We start from the raw sequence: 24,094 nt of genomic DNA on the forward strand, positions 1-24,094 counted from the left end.
AGCAGTAAAACTAGGATGGGGGTGGTAGACCTGATGAAGTCACGAGACCCGTGACGATACGCGTAGGGAGGAGCCAGGTGATGTCAGAAGTGCAGCGAGATGGCTGTGTGTGCTGGTACAAGGAAATTTGTTTTAATATACGATACTACTTCATGATTATGTAAGTGTGATTTTAATTAAATGGAATTTATGATTTAAATATACTACACTGTGGTGGCTTTCTGTGGTGTGAGTTAAATCAACAAAACTAATTTATGGTGGTAAATTTAAAGAGTCAAATACCCCCTATGAGTGAATGTTACAAGAGGAGGATCGAGCCCTGTGAGAGGAATCAACAACTAGAGGGAAAACGTGCAATTTGACCTATTATGATCTACGGGTCAATGTATGGAGGTGAGAGTCCATCTATAACCGCTTCCCGTCCGCCCTATAGCTGATATACTGCTACAGGGCGGCATGGGTGTGCAAAATCACGTATATATACTTGATTTTGCATTTCCCGATAGGGGAGTGCAATAGAGGTACTACAGGCCATGGCACCCCCAAAAATGAGTATTGTAGCCTAAGTCTCATTGTTGTTCAACCTGTGTTTAGCCTATTTCATTAACCACTTGCCCTCAAAAGGATTTACCCCCCCCCCCCTTCCTGACCAGGCCATTTTTTGCATTAAGGCACTGTTACTTTACCGGACAATTGCGCGGTCATGCAACACTGTACATAAATGAAATTCTCTTTTTTTTATCCCCACAAATAGAGCTTTCTTTCGGTGGTATTTGATCGTCTGTGCGGTTTTTATTTTTTGCACTATAAACAAAAAAAGACCAACCATTTAAAAAAAAAACAATATTTTTGACTTTTTGCTATAAAACATATCCAATAAAAAATGTAAAAAAGAAAATCTAATTTCTTCATAAACTTAGACTAAAATGTATTCTGTCTTTGCTAAAAAAAAAATCCTAATAAGTGTATATTGGTTTACGTGAAAGGTATAGCATCTACAAATGGCAGTATATATATATCGGAATTTTTTTTTATACATATTATTATACAGTATTTTTATAGCGCCAGAAAGTTTGCTCAGCGCTTTACAATATAGAGCGGGACAGAACATGAGACAATACAGTAACAAAACAATACACGAGGGGTTCCAGGGCCCTGCTCTTTCGAGCTTACAATCTAGGACATGTTTTATACTAGTACTGGCGACAATCAGCGACTTATAGTGGGACTACAGCAAGCATTCTGACACTGGAGGGAACTAACTGCCACTGACATCCCAATGACACTAATACATCAGTGCTAATAAAAAAAAGCACTGACACTGTACTAATGACACTGGGCAGGAAGGGGTTAACATCTGGGGCGATCAAAGGGTTAACTGTGTGCTGTGTGTGTTTTACATGATGTTCTGTGTGTGAGACATGCTATGTAGAGAGATACAAAGCAGCATGTCCTTGCTGGCAGAAAAGAGACCTGTGTTGTTTATACACAGATCTCTCCTCTCTCAGCCCTGCTGACGATCACTGAGTCCTGGCCAGGAATTTCCGTCCAGCACCCGGTGATTGACATCCCCAGCAGTCAACAGCGGCGTGGGTAGGGCACACGTGCGCCCCCTACTCAAGCAAATAATGTATATATATACGTGATTTTGCGCAGCCGTGCTGCCCTATAGCAGTACTTCTGCTATAGGGTGGAGAAAAAAAAAAAAACACCTGGAGTTGGGCTTTTCATACAATAAAAGGTTTACTGTAAATATTATTATTATTATTATACAGTATTTATAAAGCGCCAATAGTTCACTCAGTGCTGTACATTACAAAGGGGGACGGAACAATATGTCATTTCTTTATTAAAAAAAAAGTGAGATCTATAGAAATGGTTTCTTTCCATGTATTTATTTTTTTTATTCCGTAATGTACAGAAAACAAGTTACATTTTCGACACAACACTACTGAAAACGCACAATCACAGATTGTTCTTTCAGGAGATACAATATATACAGATAAATTGTAAACATGTCACTTTTGTCCAGACACGCAGGCGCACACATACGCACAGATCACACTGTATAATCAACAAGATTGCAAACCGCCTCGTCCACACAGCTGCAGAGGCCCGCCGACGGTTCGGTTATAGTTTGGCAAGAAGTCCCGGTGAGACAGTTTGCAGAGCCAGTGATTCGTTGAGAATGTACATAAAAAAGGATTCACTAAGACATTGGAGCTGCTCAGAAAATCTTCATTTATGGTGAGAGATTTTCTTGGACATATGTTGTTCATGGTCTCTGTACTATGAGATGCAGATGGTAGGAGCAGACGTACGGGAACAATTCCTATGCTATCATTTCATTATGAACTGGGAACATAATTTAGTGTACAGCAGTATCATCGCTGGCTTCGGCTGAGTGTTAGCACAATGGTTGTCCCTTGTTCTGCAGGGATTTAGGTTAGGTTCACATAGGTGCGGGTGGTGCCGTTGCGGATCCACACAAATATCCGTGCACCACCCACACAGAAGAATGCGGACCCGCCATTAATTCTAATGGCACACCGCCCACACTGGAAATCACAACCAAGGTTCTCGTGCGGGCTGCGGATTCCAAAGAAGTGCAGGGACTTCTTTCTTGCGTGTCTCTGGGCACAGGAGTCCATTCAAATGAATGGGCTCTCATGCCGGTGCAAAACGCAGCCCGCAGGAACGCACATATGTGAACCAGGGCTTAACGTGTAAATAAACCTAAATACAAAAATGTAATCTATTGCGGCTTACTGGCCCCTACATGTGACGGTTGTGTTAGTTTTCATATTTCAGGATATGATCATTTTCAGCAAGTGCCTAATGATTTATTTCAGAAATGCAGTCTTCTTTCCGCTTTCTGTGAACTAACTCGGCAATGTAAAACAATCTTGGCTTTCATGTGTTAACTACTAGTCCCATCCATCCACCATGTGATGGAGATGAACACAAAGGCAGGCATGTTTGAAGTCCAGCCTGTGTGCAATCTATGACCTCCTCCATAGATAAACCGTAGAAATGAATGTAGACACGAGGGGACAAGAATTGTGTTATCTGCAGGATCACCAATCGAAAATAAAGAGAAAAAAGCCTGAAAAGAAAAGAAATGCAGAAACCAAAACCTAAGAACTGGTAAGTTGCACTATATTACATTTTTGTTTTTGGATTTAGAAACTCTTTAAAGTGGAGTTCCAGCTGAAAAAAAAAGTCAGCAGCTACAAAAACTGTAGCTGCTGACTTTTAAAATACATACACTTACCTGTCCCTTGGTCCAGCGGTGTCCTCACCACAACTGGTTTTACCGGCCATCTTCTCTCCCTGGCACTGGCATCTGCAGTGTGGGCACCCGGCTGTGACAGCTTGCAGCTTCACAGCAGGGTGCCCACTGCACATGCGTGAGGAGCACTGCACTTTGTGAATGGCCTCGTAGTCTTCTGGGACCTTTCACATGTTCCAGAAGACTACGGGGAGGGAGGACAACTTCCACTTCAAATTGCCTAGGCCCTAGGCGATCGCAGTGGGAGCAGGTACCTGTCAAATTCTGGTTTGGTGGTTCATCCTAAGCCTGGCCACACATGCTGCAATCTGATTGCACAGTCATGCTTCAGGACGGTCACATTATGCATATATACTGTAAAAAAAATGTTATTGGCATACATGCACCTCCATAAAGTAGACCCTCGTATGCTTGATAGGCATCTGCACCTTTAACATAAACTCCATAGATGGGTGTAAATTTAATCCATCTATGTGTGTGATGTATGGGCAGTCATCCAAAGCAGTCTCTCAACCTTTTTACCACCCCTAAAATAATTTTCAGGTCTTTGGGAAACCCTTACTAAAACTGATTAATTAAGGATCAATGGAAATAAATGTCTCCTTACATTGGTAAAGGAAATTTAAAAAAAAAGGGCTCCCTCTCTTCATGAATTACTGTGGTAAAAAACAAACTTAATAAAAAGCATAAAGGTACATACAAACCAAAGGAGCTTTGAAGAAGGGAGTGTCTCCCGAAACGCATCAGTAAACAACATCTAGGGTCCCCCATTATCTGGGACTGTTACCACTGGCTCTTTGTCTCTGTTTTATATCTCCTTTGGTTTGTATGCACTTTTATACTTTTTATTAAATTCATTTTTTGCCACGGTAATGCAAGAAGAGAGTGTGCCCTTTTCTTTGCTTTCCTTTATCAGTACCAAGACTTCCCGATCTTACAAGGGCTGCACCTCAGAGAATGACAGATACAGTACCCCCAGTCAGCATGAAGATTTGAGCGCTGGTTTCGTTTAGTTTGACAGTCTGCTTACATTGGTGTTTAATGGAAAGAATGCGACCCTACAGCGGTGATCAGAATGCCACTCTTATGGACACATTGGTGTTTAATGGAAAGAATGCGACCCTACAGAGGTGATCAGAATGCCACTCTTATGGACACATAGGTGTTCAGTGGAAAGAACGCAACCCTACAGAGGTGATCAGAATGCCACTCTTATGGACACATTGGTGTTCATTGGAAAGAACGCGACCCTACAGCGGTGATCAGAATGCCACGCTTACGGACACATTGGTGTTTAATGGAAAGAACGCGACCCTACAGCAGTGATCAGAATGCCACTCTTATGGACACATAGGTGTTCAGTGAAAAGAACGCAACCCTACAGAGGTGATCAGAATGCCATTCCTACGGACACATTGGTGTTCAATGGAAAGAACGTGACCCTACAGCAGTGATCAGAATGCCACTCTTATGGACACATAGGTGTTCAGTGAAAAGAACGCAACCCTACAGAGGTGATCAGAATGCCATTCTTATGGACACATTGGTGTTCAGTGGAAAGAACGTGACTCTACAGCGGTGATCAGAATGCCATTCTTACGGACACATTGGTGTTCAATGGAAAGACCGTGACCCTACAACGGTGATCAGAATACCACGCTTATGGACACATAGGTGTTCAGTGGAAAGAACGTGACCCTACATAGGTGATCAGAATGCCACTTTTACGGACACATTGGTGTTCAGTGGAAAGAACGTGACCCTACAGCAGTGATCAGAATGCCATTCTTACTGACACATTGGTGTTCAATGGAAAGAACGTGACTCTACAGCGGTGATCAGAATGCCACTCTTATGGGCACATTGGTGTTCATTGGAAAGAACGCGACCCTACAGCGTTGATTAGAATGCCACTCTTACGGACACATTGGTGTTAGTGGAAAGAACGCAACCCTACAGCGGTGATCAGAATGCCACTCTTACAGACACATTGGTGTTAGTGGAAAGAACGTGACCCTACAGCGGTGATCAGAATGCCACTCTTATGGGCAGCCTAAATAATTGCTGGCAAACTGCGGGCTTTGCCAAGTGGCATTGATCCTGGAACTTCTGCATTCACCATCATATGAAAGGCCTATAAGCTACAGATCAAGGAATCCCTAAACATATCTGGAGGAACCTTAGGGTTCCATGGAGCCCTGGTTGAGAATAGCTGATCTACGGAAAAAAAAATTGCTTGGCCAGTTAAATATTTTCATCCATCTAGAAGTATTAGAGATAGCAGTGAAAACCACAGGGTGTTGTGGAGCTGAATCCTCCTCAGAAAGACAGGAAAAAATGTGTATATTTTGATGTCATGGAGACCTGATAAACTATCCAGCTCACTCCTGAAAGAATTCCTAGAAAAGAATTCATGAAACAATCATCAAATATACAATCAGCAACTACAACCTAAACATCTGATTTTTTTTCACCCCCAATCCCTTATTCAACACTGTGCCTGAGCTGGAATGTATCGTTTCCCCAAAGGCCAACAGGAAAAAATTGTAAAACCTTTTTTATGCAAACATTTCAATAACAATATTCCTGGAAGTCATGGTCAGGAAGAAAAAAAAATTGGCGTTGCTTTGCTCCCACTATGGCGTTCGGTGCTCTCTATCACAATGCATAGAACTGCATGTCCTTCTATTCCTCCAGTTTGTGTAGCTGCAAATAAAGAACAGACTGGGGATCATTTATGTATAATCATTCCCCATAGCTGGGCGTTGCCTTGAATTTAATAACCATTATTTCTACATCACTATAGAAACAGTGGTGTTTAAAATACATGTGGCATATCTTACTGTGTATTTGCTGAGATCTTAATGGTGTCCCAAACTGACTAAGCTTTAGTAGTCCCAACAAGCCGATCAGCGGGCAAACATTTCTACAAAATGCTACGTAGTCATTATCTCACAATACTGGCCTTCCAAGCTACCCAAAATCGACTATGGGTTGACTTTATGACGGTTATGTGTAAAAATAGTTGGCTTTCGTAATAGTTTTGTGTAGTTATGTGAACCTTCACACTATAGGTAGGGTGGTTTTCCAATTTATTTTGAATGTCTAGGCCTGCTCTAGTCAAATCTCTTTTCCTTATGCTTCCCTCAAGTAATGTGATATCGCCATCTTTGTAAGTGAAGCCCAGTACTGAGATCTCCAAACTGCAGCCCAGAGGCCAGATGCAGCCCTTTTCTTGCCTTTATCTGGCTCATGGGGCATCATTCCATCCATTGAGTCCAATAATGGAGCACTATTTCTCCAAATGAAGCTGGTGTTTGGGCACAATTCCTCTGATGAAACCAATGATGGGGCACTATTCATTCCATTGACACCAACAATGAGGCACAATTCCTCCCAATGACAGCAGAGATGGAGCACAATTCCTCACACTGACACCAACAAGTGGGTATTATTTCTTCCAAGAAAACCAATGTGGGGGCACAATTCCTCCCACTGACACTAATGATGTGGCACAATTCCTCCCACTAACACCAATGATGGAGGCACAAGTCCTCCAACTGACACCAATGATATGGCACAATTCCTCCCACTAATACCAACGATAGGGGCACAATTCCTCCCACTGACACCAATGATGTGGCACAATTCCTCCCACTAATACCAACGATAGGGGCATAATTCCTCCCACTGACACCAATGATGTGGCACAATTCCTCCCACTGACACCAATGGTAGGGCACATTTCCTCCCACTGACACCAAGGATGGGGCACAATTCCTCCCACTAATACCAACGATGGGGGCACAATTCCTCCCACTAACCCCAGTGATAGGGCACAATTCCTCACACTGACACCAGTGATAGGGCACAATTCCTCACACTAATACTAATGATGGGGGCACAATTCCTCCCACTGACACCAATGATACGGCACAATTCCTCCCACTAATACCAACGATGGGGTCACAATTCCTCCCACTGACGAAAACTATGGAACATTGTTTACTGCCACTGAGGCAAGGACCTTTCTATGCCGCTTGCCACGGACCAGCCCCTCTAAAATCTGAAGGATAGCCCTTTATTTAAAAAGTTTGGAAAACCCTGGGCTAGATCATTTGAATCTAGTAGCCTAGAACTGTTGGGAATACAGGTAAAAGCAAAACCAGTACAGCTGGCCTACCCACAAATATTTGCAATTACAGAAAATAATATTCGATCTGCTAAAGGGAACATAAAGCAGCCTACCACCAGAGATCAGGAAACTTCTTGACCACTAGTGGCAGACCACAGCATTATTCTTTCATGCTGATACCCAACCTTGAGCCTGAAAGACACTTGAAGCCCTTTGATATCAACTGGTTTTTGTACCCCAGCAACCAGTACGGCGAGAGGGAGCATTGACTGGTAAAGCAGTGACCTGTAGCAATCTCATGTAGCATGTCACCAGTCACTTAATTTTCTCCTGTAGCATATCTTCAGTCTAACAATCTTCTGTAGAACTAGAACTACATATTCTGAATATCATGTTTCAGTCCTCTGGGAAAGTCAAGGGACATGATTATATTCAGTAGGTTGACCACTAGCCTTCAGTAACGGTGGTCATTTATGGCCAGGTATTACAGTAGAAAGTGGTGGGTGGTAATGCAATGTAACATAGGCAGGAAGGTCAGTACAATTGTATTGGTCTTGACTTTTGTGGGTGGAAGAGTTTTAAGCAGTGGTCTTCATTGAAAGTGGTAAATCCCTTTAAGAGCAAGATATATCAGAAGTTCAGAACAATATATAAATGGTAACATAACATCTACTTTGTGGTCCAAATATAATGATATCCATTTTGATGACACTTTTGTCTTTTTACTATCACCTGCTAATTGTGGTTGTACAAGGTGACCCCTTTGTGCTTTGGTTCTTATGCTACTAAGGGGCGAAGCAGCCTAATTGTTCTGTTGATTGACGGTAAAATATGTATCTAGAAAAAAGAGGTACTCCGCACCAAACACACATAATCTGACAGGTACATATACTCAATGTGAACAAAACGTTCTTTATAATATACAGGCTGATTTGAATGAACAATTCCTGCACTGTGAAAACATTCAGTGTTCCCTCTAAGAAGCACACAAAGTCAATCATATATTGCTATCTAAAAAGGTTTGCTACATTTATCTTTAAAGCTGCCTGGGAATAGGAAGCAGGACTATTTTTATAGCTTTTATTTAAAGGGTCGGCCCACTCAAAAAAAATAGCATTTCTGTTTCGGTAGAGACTGGCAGGTTGATTCACAGATTTTGTTTCATTTTCGAGGGGGAATTCCTACAGTGAAATCTGACATATATACCCCACCTTTGCTCTCCAGCCTTGGTGCCTCTCTCCGCTTGATGTATCTCCATAACATGAAAGGAATAAAAAGTCCGACGGAGAAAACAAGACTCTTACACAGTTGCCCTGGCTTGTGGGTGAAGCAGGAGGCCAGGCCAGCGATCTCATCACCAGTGTTCCGAAGAGTTATAAGAAACAACTTGCTGGCAGTTAACCAACAAAAAGAAAATGATCGGTTTTATAATTCAAACACTAATCCTTCAAAAAATCTTTCAAAATGTTAAAGGAAAACACAAATGCCTGTGTATACTAAAGCTTATGCCCCCCCAAGATTAATCAGTGCAGGAGGTACTAAGGACCCATCTGCATTGACGTAAGCTTGAGCATGCGTAAATCTATGCATGAAGGGGAATCGTAGAAATGGACCTGCAAGGCCCAACCAACTGCAATCAGACGAAATTATTCAACCTGGCTGACCACTACGGCCTCCTTCCCCCAAGATCGGACAGCTTGGAGTGCCTGTGGTATCCTGCTGGCACACATAGACAATGGACCTTCAACTGACCCATTTTTGGCTACATGAAGCACCAGTTCTTGGGTACTTGACCCAACCATTTTCTTCTGCTTGTAGATAGGGTCAATTCTTTATCTCTCCCCACCAGGGAGATTTCCTCTTCTCTTTCTGCTCTGAAAGGAAATTATTTGATATCTTCCTAGTGGGGACAAAGACAAAAATAAGAGCCTGATATAGGTTCCACCTCTTCCTGTACTAACCAGAAGTAAAAGCAATGGAACACAATACTTTTTAACTACAGAAAATTAAAGAATGTTATTGCTCTATTGTGGGTGACACCACTGATACTTTAGTGTATCTTTCTCCAATATTCAGTAGGTAAAGCTATTAGGTTGACTGAAGCACTGTGGAGCCAATCAAATCACTTAGATTCAACATCATTGAGGCACAAAATGGCTGAGAAAGCAAGAGGTACAACGATCTCCTATCTGCAGGTAGTCATGTCTTTACTACACCACTCCTGTCATTAAGATAGGGTTCCAGGAATGTCTCTCGTAGGGTTTTCAACAAGTTCAAGTATCTTGTGTGCACAGAACCATATTCTAAGGTTCAGTTCTGGTTTGGCACATTATATTGTTCCTAATCATCATTCCAAGGTTGGACAGGACCATTACAGAATTCAAGAAGCACCGTGTCCAATCTTAAAGTCCCCAGATACTCTTAAGAAGCCACAAAGGAGGGTTACTCATAGAAGGTGTTGGAAATGACTTTGCAAAACTATTAATAGGAATTTTTCTGACATTTTGCCTTTCTGCAATTTTTTGGGCTTACGTTTTTTATAAACCAAACACTAGGGGTACCTACTTTTCTCATTGGGGTTTCTCCCCCTACTGTTTGGTTGACAGGCATTTTGCATGCAGACCTAGTTAACAATGGATTAATGAACTCTCTTGTTTTGGGGATTCACCTGTTCAGGTGACACCCATTTTTATAATTTTTGTGTTACTTTATAGGGGTTTTCTATTTTAAGAAAGGGGTTAATCCTCTGCATTGTGTAAAAAGGCTGTTTGATCCTGTCTTCTCTGATCCCTCCCTTCTTCTACTGTCTCCAATCCATCAGCTGATAGTACAGAGCTCTAGAAATCACTCTGCACATGCTCAGTTTAGTGTGTATTGCTAGAGAGTTTTTCTTTCCTTTGGGAGGGTGCATGTGATCAGCACAGGGCCTCCAGACAGAGGGTCAGGGGTCATGCAGCCTCATAGGACAGTCAGAGCAGAATAAAAACTCCTCCTACAAGCTTTAACCAGTGCTCTACTGGACTCTGATAGAAGTCACAAGACTGCTATATACTGCTGATGAGAAAAGGTATTTAACAGTTTATATTTAGATTGTAAGCTCCACGAGCAGGGCCCTCCTATTCCTTCTGTACTGAAATGTATTGTAATTGTACTGTCTCCCTTATAATGTAAAGCGCTGCGCAAACTGTTGGCACTATATAAATCCTGTAAAATAATAATAATTTACTAAGCCAATTGCATTTCCATGTTCTGTGTAGTGTGGGAGAGTGGATATAGTAAATGCAGGGTCCTAGGTTTAGTAACACTTTAACCTGTTCACCCCCGGCCAATAGCAAAATGACAGCCGAGTGAGACTCTCGTCGATCCTGGTTGGGGTCATATGACAACCTTCCCAGATCTCACCTTGCATGCCAACACTGTAGTGAGACCTGTCACTGGCAGATGACAGATCTGTGTAGCGGCCCGTTGCAGGGTCCTGGGTTTAGTAACACTTTAAGGGGAGGAGTGCCAACAGACAACAAGAGATATACATATGCAGCTTGGTGGAGCAATTCTTTAGCTCAAATTCATGCTTCATCATGTCATACTTGTCCAGTACCCAATGCTCAGATTACTATCATCTGGTTTGTATGATATGATACATAGCATTGCGCATAACTCAAAGAGTATTTAAACCCAAGTATACCAGTCCTTAGATGTGGTGGCTGCGTTAGTTTACATTTTTCAGGCTTTTTTTTCTCTTCACCTGGTGATCCGACCAGTAACACACCAAGGAGCCAATGCTTGCTCACTTTTTCAATGTATAGGAATAGCGTTCTTACGACTGCTCTTCTGATTTGAACTACAAACATCTCCTCATCTCCATTATATACAGGGGGTGTCCTGTAGTTCAAAGAAGAGAACTGGGAAAGCTGATAATATTGTCAGAGATTTTAGTTCAGTGCATAGGAAGTTACTAGGGCACTGCATTTTTAGTTTGATCAATAGGTATTTCCTGTACTTGCTGGAAATGAGCTTAGCCTGGGAAAAAAAAAAACCTAATGCAGTCACCACATCTACAGGCTGGTAAGCTGCAATGTATTACAATTTTATCCTTGGCAGCTTCCAAATGAGTCTTCTCACACAGGTATTCTGGTTAATGAGAATGCATCAAGTCAAGGGACAACTGAAAAGCCATATCCACTGTTTTGGGCTGGTAAAGTTGGCATAACGATACAATTGCAGTGTTTTTGTGGCCCCTTACTTCATCAATATCCATACTCCACTTATCTTATAGACCCCCTTCCATGTTGAAAAGCACAGTTAAAAAAAATAAAACAAAAAAGTAAGAAATAATTTAGACAAGGCTTCCGATAAGCAAATGTAATGTCACCATTATGTTTTATCATTACAATTGGACCATCCTCCGGAATCCTCCTGGGAAAGCTATGGATCCAGGGGCGGACTGACAACTCACGGGGCCCCCGGGCAATAGGGGATCATGGGGCCCCTGTGTCCTTGCCCAAACTCAAAAAAGCCTATGAAAAAGGTACCGGGGGCATCTCATGGGGCCCCTTACTGACCCCGGGCCCTCGGGCAGTGCCCGAGTTTCCAAATGGTCAGTCCGCCCCTGTACGGATCCCAAATCTCATAAGAAGATGATCCTGCACAATATACATGTGTGTGTTTCGTTACGATTTGTTTTTTTATTTCCAGAGATTCGGATGTATACGAATCTCCATATGGACATAGTAACGAATGTCAACGAGTAAAAAAAAAAAAAAGTTATAACAAAATTAATGTATGCATTCGTTTCATTCGGATGATGTCACATGATGCAACAGTAGTTCAGGCCCATGGGGAAATGAATTATATTTTTGAATTTGTTTGATAATTTGAATTCAGATGATGAATGGATTCGAATTTCGTTCCACTCGTTAATTCGGATGCACATGGCGCTAGCTGATATAGTCCAATCAGCTCATGCCATTTCTCTTGGTGGTTTGGATTGGCGCCCAAAAATATTGAATCCTTCCAATTAGCATCCATTCAAATCAATAATATGTCCAATATATAGAAATTTTTCTGTTACATTTTTGGAATCCACCAAGACCAACATATATATGAAACAAATGGCAAAGATACAAAACAAATTCCAAAAATGAATTGGTTCAACATAACAAATATGACAAAACAAAATTCTTCAATGAACGAATGCATCCAAAAATTTCCAGCATGTCTACTGCACAATGCTGGGGTATGTTCATGCAAGATTTGGGTTCCTCAGTGGTTCCCGGACCCTGAGGAAAGGCCCATGATGTCATCCTTGCCAACATGAGTGGACAGAAAATGGGTATAAGGTGAGAAACCTTTACTTTTTTTCTTCTAATTACATTTTGTACATGGAAGTGCCTACAAGACTAGTAGACCATGCATTTTGATGAAGTTCCAACCTTTAATGTCACCCAAGGCAGTGTAAACTTTGGTACAAAATTAGACTGTTGAATAAATGTAAAACTTCTCTATGATTGGCACAACTTTCCATTTCACTAACTCCAGTCGGTAGACACTTTCTGTTTTTAATCCACTTCAATGCAACCTGGACCTTAAAGCAAAGCTGGATAAAGGAATGCATGTGACAAAGAAACCTACAAGCAAGAATATAAAAGTTTCATCTCTAGCATCCCTCAAATGTTTGATATGTTACTTCCAGCCATGCCACACCCTCCTAACATCATTTAGTGCAATGCACTGAGCCTTTCTAATTAATAAAGAGCCATGTATGGTGTGGAATGGCTCCGACATCCTTGCACTGTATGAGAGTTGATACATCCCGTGAACTTTGAAGACTAAACAGAGATAGAGATGTCTACGTTCCTTCCTCTAGGTCAGCTGAAACCAAATGTCCCATACATGGACAAACAGGCTCAGTCACAGGTTCTACTAGTAAGCTGCAAGGGTCCTCACCTGCAACCAATTTGGCCAACCATGTTGAAGGCCAAACCTGACAGATATGGTGGCGTTAAAGGTCTTGATACAGTCCTTATATGATGGCATCTTCCGAGAAGACCATTTTATATCCTAGTGGATATCTGTCGGCTTTTCAAGTCAACTGGAGTCCATAGATGGCTTGGTTAACAACGATGGTCTAATTTGACCTTTTTTTGGCTAATAATCAACAATTGTATGGCATCTATACAGAGAACTGATATCCCGTCCAACCTTTTCCTTGTTGTGTCTGCCATTCTCACTGCTCCTAGCCACACCAAAGAAACCTTCACAAGTTTGAATGAGGGTTGGTCTACCTTAGAGGGAACACTTTGTCTAAAATAAGAATAACATTAAAAAAAGTATAAAATAAACCCTTTTCCGAAAATATCACAAACAAGCAATCAATATCACAGTACAGAGTGCACTGTACATGGAACTACAGGAAGAAAATCCAGCACTGGTTAACACATATAAAGTGTAGAGCAGAATGCACTAGTCATTCCATACTCTGTACTGTGTCAGCACACCTGCTTTATCTGCATACAAACATCCGCGCTGCCTCCTCTCCATCAGTAAGAGGGCGCCTGATACCCCTTGGGGTTGATGTCCGCATTTTCAGTAAAAGGAGGGCTCTGATAAGTTTCCGTGGTCTCAATTCCACTGCCCGTTGGGTATCCTGGGTATCCGCCATTGGGTCCACTTCCAAACTGATCCGTCGCAAAGAGAGACATGTCGGTCCCTAGGCGGAATCGCTGGTAGGCCATCACTGCCATGACAACCTGGAGGAAGAGTTGGGTTATAGGGTTATCTGGGGTTAGAACATTGCATGCAAAAATTCTGCTGTTTAACAAATGTAGAAATCCTGGGAAATGATACATGGGAATCGAAAGAAGTTTTGCTAATAAGACCTAAAGCTAAACATAATGCTTCCAAAACATTTTTTTTAAACATTTGACTTAGGTGAGCTGGTAGTTTTTTCTTTTCTGTAGTCTCTGACTCCAACAGAGAGGCTAACCTAAAGTGAATCCGACTTTTTATGCCTTTCCTCGAGTGTTCTCCATGACACCTACCTACACTCACCAGCCACTTTATTAGGTACACCTTGCTAGTGCCAACAAAAATTTCCCCCACCCCATTACACCACCACCACCAGGCTGAACCGTTGATACAAGGCAGGATGGATCCATGCTTTCATGTTGTTTACACCAAATTCTGACCCTACCATCTGAATGTCACAGCAACCCGTCTGCCCATTCATCTCTGACCTCTGACATCGACAAGGCATTTTCATCCACACAACTGCCACTCACTGGATATTTTCTCTTTTTTGGATCATTCTCTGTAAACCCTGGAGATGGAGTTGTGCGTGAAAATTCTAGTAGATCAGCAGTTTTTGAAAATACCGAGACCAGCCCGTCTGGCACCAACAACCATGCCATGTTCAAAGTCACTTAAATCCCCTTTCTTCCCCATTTTGATGCTTGGCTTGAACTACAGCAAGTCGTCTTTACCATGTCTAGATACCTAAATGCATTGAGTTGCTGCCATGTGATTGGCTGATTAGCAATTTGTGTTACCAAGCCATTGAATAGGTGTAACTAATAAAGTGGCTAGTGAGTGTATAATGCCTCATGCACACTGCTCTTAGGGGCGTTTTTTTTTTTTTCTGCCTCTAAACACCCCTGCATGTATTTGTCCATGCATACATAGACGTTCAGAGGCATAAAAAAAAAAAAAAACACTTCCAGAGCGTCCAGGAGAAGCAGAGTTTAAGAGCAGCAGAAAAAATGCTTGTTGACCATCAACGCTCAGCATGTTTAGTGCTTGAGCATAAATTCATTTCACTGGCCAGAATATAATTATTATTCTTGCCAATGAAATGAATTAACGCCCAAGCGCTGATGCACTTACACTCGTTTATAAACATCAAGCGTTTTTTCACCCAAAAACACTGCTGCCATGAGGAAAGACATCTAGGAGATATCAAAAACGTCCAATGTGCAGAAGGCCTTGATGTATTGAGCTTTCACTTTAGCTAGATAGAAGAACCAGGAGGCTTGTCTCCTATCACAGTGATAGCTGTCAAAGCAGGCAAGGGCTCCGGATCAGGGTCACAGACAACAATTAAAGCCTTCCACAGGATCAAACTTTTCTCTATTCTGACAAAAATTTGAAAAACAGGAATAAAAAAGGCTATTTCTGGGGCTCTGCTTTAAAGTGACCCTTGCTCCTCTTTTTTGTATCCCATTTGCAGACATCAGCAGTAGTGTGCCTGTGTGATGGATATGGTAAAATGCCTATTCGGTTTCTTCTTTATACATTTTGTACATATCTACTTTTATACTTTTATATTTCTAAATGTTTCGTATGCAAATGTATGTCTCCATGCTTGTGTTAAAATTCTTACTCAAAAATGGCTGCTCAGCAACCCCTCCCATCGAGCGAAAAGCTTAACAGCAAAGACAATACCTCCTTTCGGACAACACCTAGAAGAAGATCACGCCTATATATATCCAGTGCATATCCTGTCCCTGTTGTTGGTCCATTCCTGTGTCTAGTGCGGCTGCTAACGGTCACTAAAGACAGGTAACATTGCTTGCCCGGAGTCTATTTAGAACCCTACCTGCATTTGATTATCTGCTGCCTGGTTTATGTTTTTTGTGTCTGTCTCTGTGTCAGTCTTGAGGTGGACAAGGAGTGGAACTACTGAGGGTTGACACGTAATTTCTCTTGGGTGCGGCAGCATAGTGTGTTGCGGAACAAGAGGAGGTGTCATTTACGCGTCACGGTAGTGTGACGGCAGGGTGCCGCAGCCATGTGGCGAAGGTAACTCAGTGATCTGTACTCGTAGCCCACTGAGATAGACTGATATGTCATGTCCTAAATGTGTTTGTGGTTTGATGTTTGCCATTCACGAGGATGCTTGGGGTTTGTTGAAGGTCAAAGAGATAGAGTACAGTCAGGTATTGTTAGGACATTGTCCTCTGTTTCCTGATCTGCCTGAAGTGTTAGTTTTCCGCCTCAACGTCCATTATCCAGTGAAGGGGGGATAGGGAAGTCAATACATCAGATAGAAGCGGAGGCAAGAGGGGGGGGGTCACAGTGTAGAGAGGTGTCCCTGCCAACAAGTGCAGCTAGAAGATTGTGCAGAGAGCGAGAAGGAGCGAGTGAAAAGTCTCGGGTTTTTGCTGGGAAGACCAGAGACGGGGGGAGGAGATGGGTCAGCAGCTGATAAAACCGGAGAAAGGAATGCTGGCCCCAAGAACACCATCCCAATTGTCAAACGTGGTGGAAACATTCTGCTTTGGGGGTGTTTTTCTGCTAAGGGAACAGGACAACTGCACCGCATCAAAGGGTCGATGGACAGGGCAATGTACTGTCAAATCTTGGGTGAGAACCTTCTTCCCTCAGCCAGGGCATTGAAAATGGGTTGTGGATGGGTGTTCCAGCATGACCATGACCCAAAACACACGGCCAGGGCAACAAAGGAGTGGCTCAAGAAGAAGCACATTAAGGTCCTGGGATGGCCTAGCCAGTCTCCAGACCTTAATCCGATTGTGGAGGAAGCTGAAGGTCCGAGTTGCCAAATGTCAGCCACACAACCTTAATGACTTGGAGAGGATCTGCCAAGAGGAGTGGGCCAAAATCCCTCCTGAGATGAGTGCAAACCTGGTGGCCAACTACAGGAAAAATCTGACCTCTGTGATTGCCAACAAAGGATTTGCCACCAAGTATTAAGTCATGTTTTGTGAAGGGGATCAAATACTTATTTCCCTCATGAACATGCAAATCAGTCATCATTTGTTAGACATGCATTTCTTCTGATTTTTTGTTGCAATTCTGTCTCTCAGTGCTACAATACACCTACCATTAGATTTTTAGACAGATCATTTCTTTGTGAGTGTGCAAACATTCAAAATCAGCAGGGGATCAAATACTTATTTCCTTCACTGTATGTGTCAACATGAAAGAAATAAGAGACTTTCCTCATGATTCTTGTTGGAATAGGATAACAAACAGGCTTCACTGACTGAACGCATATAGTGTATGAATTACTTTGGTAGTAAATATCTTCATTAAGGTCAACTGACCCTTTAATGAACAAACAACAAAGACAGTTAAGATCTCATACACATTTTTTTTTTTATGATAAGACTTTCATCCTAGGACTTCACTGGTTTTGTGGACACAAACCGTGGTTCACCTGGCCAATGTCATGGGGGCCTTCTCCACTGACAAGTTGTGTTAGAGGGTCCTACTCCAATGTAGGTGGGTTCTTCTCACTGACCACAATGTAGGTGGGTTCTTCTCACTGAGCAACAATGTAGGTGGGTTCTTCTCACTGAGCAACAATGTAGGTGTGTTCTTCTCTCACTGACCACCAATGTCAGGAGGAGCTTCTCCATTGACTGCCATTGTTACAAGGCCATACTCCATTTACCACCAATGTAATGGTGGCTTCTTCAATGACAACCAAAGTAAGGGTAGCAAAACCTAACTCCCCCATCAGGAGCTCTGGTGAACACGGGTTAGTGCTTAGACTTCGCACCTCAGGTGAGCCCAAGTCATCAGCCAATGTGACCTGCTTGTGTACCTATCTTGCTGGTCGGTGGGAGTTTCTCTACTGCTATCACTACTGGCCTCCGTGCTTGACCCCTGACAATAGGATTTGTTAAGTAGAATTATGAAATCTCTCTCCCTTGAACCTTACTGATAATGTGTAGTCAGATATATAATTTTTATGTAGCAATTGCTTCCAAGTTCCAAACCCATAACAACACCAACCAACAGAGTAGTTACACCTGTTGGAAAATACCACAAATAGCCAACGAGCAGTCTTTATCTTACCCAAGTGATGATAGAGAAGAAGGAAAAGGCAATGGCAGCTCTTGCCGCATCAGCTGCTTGGTCCACTTCCTGTGAGTAAGGCGTCCTTTGCCACTGGTTGGCCAGGAAACAGAAGCACACGAACCAGAGGAAGGCCCAAAACGCTGTAAAAAGCAGAAGGAGAAAGTAATATGCTGTATGAGATGAGAACACACATGAGCAATGTGTCTTTGTATTGATGTTAATGGATTGACTATAATTGGCCAAGGCCATGGCCTAGGACAGCAGAACTACCAAAGATGGTACACAGACAGACACTCATCATGATCCTCACTAAAGGTCCACAATGTTTAGCCCCTTCAACAGAATGCTACCCAAATGCAAACACTTATTCACCATATGTAGATAAATACTTACAGAGGAAGAATGGCCTTTGTGATAGTCTGTAACAAACTATGAGCATGGTAAGACCTTCAATTCCTCAATTACCGAGAAAATAAACAACGAGGGTAATAAGAGCCATTTAAAGCTTATTGGACTCTTAAAAAAAAATGACACCTGTAAAGCGGAACTCCAGGGTAAGCAAAAAATGTCTAAATACGACAGGCATTGAATCTTGTGCTTTGAGTATTTCTTCCAGATCTGTGCAGTAATCCATTGTGAAGCTTTAGGGCTCATGTACACTGTAGCTGATAAACTCACGTTCAGGAGTTGTTCGACGTTTTCTTCAGCAGCCCCTGAACTCTCCCTAATGTTTTCCTATGTGTCCATGTACACATCGCCATTTACAGGCATTTGAGTTTACAGTCATATTTTTGAACACAGAAAACTTGCGTTCAGCAGTCAATTTTCTCAGCGTTTCAAATGGAACACGCGGCTAAACGCATTTATAAGCGTTTGCGTTTGAAATGTTTGTTTAACTCTTCTAGTTTCCAATGCTGTCCAGAGCCTTTTTTCATCATGAAAAATGCATGCAAAGCATTTTCAAGGTACTCTGATGGACAAAACACTCCAGCGGAGAGAGCCTGACACCGACCAACACCAGACCCCCCCCGCGGAGAGAGAGCCTGACAGTGACCAACAACACCCCTGCCCCCCCCACCCATGAGAGCTTTCCACTAACACAAACCTCACCCCCCTCCGACAACAGTGAGAAAGACACTCACCTTCACAGCTCTGGACATCCCTAGGAACGACAGTAAGGATCTGCATACACCATCAATCAGCCCGCAGCCTCTCTTGGATCCCACCTGGTCCCCATGCCACATATGTCCCTTCTTCCATGGGGCAGTGCTGCCCCCCCTAAAAAATGCCGCCCTAGGCAAATGACTTGTTTGCCTTGTGGTAAATACACCCCTGAGTGTCTCCATAACAAGCTAGGGAAAAAAGAATGACATAAATTAAATAAAACTAATTTAAAAAAAGTTTACAGCACCCCCTGCACACACCATATAAAAAGTGCAGCATAGGATTACCATGTGTATTGATATCTTCATAAAAAACATTAAAATAAATTTTAGTGCAAACAAAAACAATATTATACCCATTTGTGGTAAAATATAAGTGATGGGGTTGCATCGAGTAAATAGATACCAAACATGTCAAGTCTTAAAATCGTGCACACCTGTAGAACCAAAAAAAACATCAATTGCACCACACATGAGACATCACCAGGGTGAAAGCAATTCATCTAAGACCATAGCCAACTTCCAACTGATAACCTTTTTAAAGCTTCGCCTATGGAGAATTTTGGAATCCATAGGTTTTTTTTGGTTCTACAGGTGTGCACGATTTTAAGACTTGACATGTTTGGTATCTATTTACTCGATGCAACCCCATCACTTATATTTTACCACAAATGGGTATAATATTGTTTTTGTTTGCACTAAAATTTATTTTAATGTTTTTTCTGAAGATATGCAATTGCTAAATAAAGGCATAAATACTCAATGACATACAAAATTGCAGCTATGTCCATTTTATTCTCTATGGTCTCTGTTTTCAGAAAATATATACTTTTTGGGGGTCATTTCTAGCAAAAAAAAATCCAGATTTTACTTTGTGTGCAAAAAATGGAAAAAGTTGCTCTGGTAGGCAAAGGGGTAGTTGGCACCTTCCCCATTGACTCCAATGCCAAAATGATGACATTTCGCTGTAGGCTGACACTCTGGCTACCAATGCAATACAGTGAGGTCCTTCTATCTCTGCATAGTGCCTATGTTGTGGAATGGTGTTCAGTGTAGATCACTCGCTCCTGCTCCTGTTAGCAGAGTAGGGTTACAGTTTGCCTTTTCAGTTGTCAACTTTATGTCTTCTGATGCAGAATGGGAAAACATGACCCTCTCAGCCATCCTGCCCACAGTCTTGACTTGTGTGAGGCCCATAGATTAGTCATTTTCCTTTGTTAAACCAGTGGGTTGAATGAGAAAACAATGGCTCCATTCCCCCATCCACCCACTGAGCTATTGTATTCTGACAGCAGGGACACTTCTCCACTGTCAGAATACACTGATCAAGTGGCAAAAATCCAACAGGGTGGGTGTACAGAAGTCGGTCTACTGATCCCGATCCAAACACCCTGCCCATACATGGATCGGAATTTGTCAAGTCTCTGTATGGCAGGCTTTATTACCAAACTAACAAAATCAGATTAGAAATTGGATATGTGTAGATCTTGTTGAGGGAGCAGTCACCATACTGTCCAAACAGATAGGGTCTCAGGAGGTTTGTCTCATGCAAAAAGTAACATTTGAGAGAGAACATTGTTTAAAATAGAACAAGAAAGCTGGTCACTTGGTGCAAGTCCTCTACTTACACCTTAGATTGTACACCCCTTGAGGGTTAGGGACTGATGTGAATGTACAATATATATGTAAAGCGCTGCGTAAAATTATGGCGCTATATAAGTACCTGAAAGAAATAAATAAATACTTACCTCTAGTCTTCTAGAGAGCATGCTATACTCCAGTTTTACACCCCAAAAATCAATATTGTATTGTGCGTTTCTATAGAGGAGCCAAAAGAAGCATAAAAGGCTCTAAATCTACAGGACTGCTCAACACTAACCACCTTGGTGCTATTATAAAGCAGTGGTCTCCACACTTCGGCTTGTTGGCCGGATATGGCCCTTGGCCCTTTGACACCAATGATGGGGCACTAATTCCTCCCACTGACACCAATGATGGGGCACTATTCCTCCCACTGACACCAATGATGGGGCACTATTCCTCCCACTGATACCAATGATGGGACACTATTCCTCCCACTGATACCAATGATGGGACACTATTCCTCCCACTGATACCAATGATGGGGCACTATTCCTCCCACTGATACCAATGATGGGGCACTATTCCTTCCACTGATACCAGTGATGGGTCACTATTCCTGTAAAAGCAATCATTTCTCCTTCTCTCTGGCTGCATTCCTGCAGCCATTGAGAAATACTGTGTGAGCTGTGATTGGTCACAGCTTGTCACATGGTACAAGGCTGTTGTGAATAGCCTTGTACCATGTGACCTCTGTGATCATTCACAGATTTCACAAGTAGTAAGCAATGATGTCAGAAGTGACATCTTGTTTACTACTGTTCATGTGATCATTGATTGGCCAATCAGCGATTACATGAATCGGGACCTCACACAGAGGTCCAATACAGCAATCTGGGTTCCGCTCTGTCCAGAGGACACAGTGGGCACCGATGGCAGTGCCATGCGCTCCCAGGGAGCGCGCACAGGCAATGGATGTGGGGGGACTTTTAGAAACGTCCACCCACATCAGCAGCGCTCCCGTCCAGCCATTTATCAACATGGGCAGGATGGGAAGAGGTTAAAGTAGAATTCCAGGTAACCCTAACTAATCTTAAAAGTATTCCCTCCCCTCTCCTAAAACCTACTACTGTATGTAAGATCTGTATTCTTACCTATTTTCATGCTGCTCCAGTATGGTCACGTCATCTCCCCTGTGTTACCCAGCGACTGGCTGCAGGGGAGAGGAGAGAGGGCTCCGACAATGGCTGGTAATGCCTGAGTGGTGATGTTACCTATAGGCTTACTATGGCCCATCCATTGTCAGTGCACCCTCTTCTCCCCTGTAGCAGCATTCACTAAGTAAGGTGACCTGACTGGATCAGCATGAAAACAGGTACGTAAAGGCATTTTACACAGGTTAGTAAGCATACATGTCAGGAAAGGAAAGGGAGTATTTTTAAGATTAGTTAGGGTTATCCCGAAATTCTATTTTAACTGATACATGAATCTTCCTGTTTGGCTCAGACCTACAGAATGAAGCAAAAGCTGGGAGATCCTTGCATTGCAGGCCCTCTGGTACAGCTTTCTCTCCAGCAAGGAGAACAGTGAGAAGCACAGTAGTGGTTCACCAAATCTCATGAAACTAGCAGTGCCTTAGATGATTCCAAATTGAAGATATACAGCTACAGAATGGGTGTGCCTAGGCACAGGAAGATAGCATAGCTTATTGTAAGAAATTCTATATATATCCCTACAGAACAGACGGTGCACAGTCCACATGTGCCTTTATGCTTCACTGCAACAAGGAAACAGGAAGCGTTATTCAGGGAAAAGACAGAGTATACCAGTGTCTTTCAACCTAGTCAAGGCACCCATAATGGACAATCTTGAGGCACTTCATTTGAAAATGTAAAAAACGAAACTTATACTTTTCTATAACGCAGCAACATCCACACATGTATGACACCCAATGTTAGAGGTAATTTATTCTTCCAAAGCAAATATGCCTTTGCACACTGGTACTGCCTAGTACTCCAGCGTTCTTCCTCGGTTTCTCTCCCTCATTCACCTAATGGAGAGGGATATGGGAAGGGCAAACAAGGATGCTGTGCAGGCACCTCCATATCAATGACATCATTGGTCGTTAGGACATCAGAAGCTGGAATTTGAAATGGTGCTCAATAAAAACGTTTGGCTTTGTGCAGGCAAACTTGATCCACCCCTTGGCTTGTATACAATTTTTAGGCATTTTGGCAAGGCACCCCTGAAGAAACCTGAAGGCACTCCACAGTGCCTGGGCACCCTGGTTGAAATAGGCTGGAGAATACCATAGATGCAGCTACAAACTTATAAACACTGCCATCTACTGGTTGAAGAATATATCTCTACTAAATACGGATGTAGTTGTTGCACAAAATACATGAACACTGTATTCCAACACTCATTTTTTTCAGTCCAGTTCCACTTTAATAGTAGCTCCACTTACAAATTCTTTAAGGGAACTCTCTTGCTATTATCACTTTCTGTCCACTTCTCAGTAATTGTACTCGAGAGTACTGGCACACCGCTGCAGCCATTAGACATAAGAAAAGGAACTCATTAGATGTTCCACAATGAACTGAAAGTGCAGGGTCCAGATTCTTCTAGGGGTATAATTAGTAATAACTCTGTGTTCCAAACACAGCAATAGACAGAACATGCGCTCCTAAATGCCAGCTATGGAGTAGAGACTCTGGGCTTACGCTCAGCTAATGGGCAAACAATGAATAATTACAGCATACAACAAAATGAACAGCGAGCGTCTGAGTCACAGCCACTACAGGCCATAATCTGCAGGCCCAGTGTACAACCATGACCAGTATATGTTTAATATAAAGTTATCATTTACCAAAAAGGCCAATAAAACAACTAAATGCCAGTCTGCATAATAAAATAATTATAAGCAAAATGTATGTATAGGTTTTAAGAATTTAATAAGAACAAAACATAACTGAAATAAAAGTCTTCTTTTCTTTCTTCTCACTGGGATGTATGCAGACAACTAAATAAAAATTCTTTCTTTTTTTTTTTGCCTTATGTAGATTCAGTCAGTATCATTGCCTAGGCTTAGATGATGTAATC

At 42.3% G+C, this 24,094-nt stretch overlaps 1 protein-coding gene across 1 annotated transcript in view; it reads right to left on the reverse strand.

Annotated features, from left to right (window-relative positions):
• Positions 1-1,876: 1,876 nt before the first annotated feature.
• SYNGR3 (synaptogyrin 3) overlaps positions 1,877-24,094 on the reverse strand; it is a 99,374-nt gene continuing 77,156 nt past the window's right edge. Inside the window, exons 3-4 of the mRNA XM_089686823.1 lie at positions 18,246-18,388; positions 1,877-14,176 (exon numbers count right to left, since the gene is read on the reverse strand). Of these exons, the coding sequence (XP_089542949.1) occupies positions 13,967-14,176; positions 18,246-18,388 (353 nt within the window). The 3' untranslated portion in view covers positions 1,877-13,966. The remainder of the gene's footprint in view (positions 14,177-18,245; positions 18,389-24,094) is intronic.

The sequence above is a fragment of the Staurois parvus genome, unplaced genomic scaffold (assembly GCF_062004578.1).
Source record: "Staurois parvus isolate SC_StPar_1 unplaced genomic scaffold, SC_StPar_1.0 ptg000412l, whole genome shotgun sequence".
Classification (NCBI taxonomy): Eukaryota; Metazoa; Chordata; class Amphibia; order Anura; family Ranidae; genus Staurois; species Staurois parvus.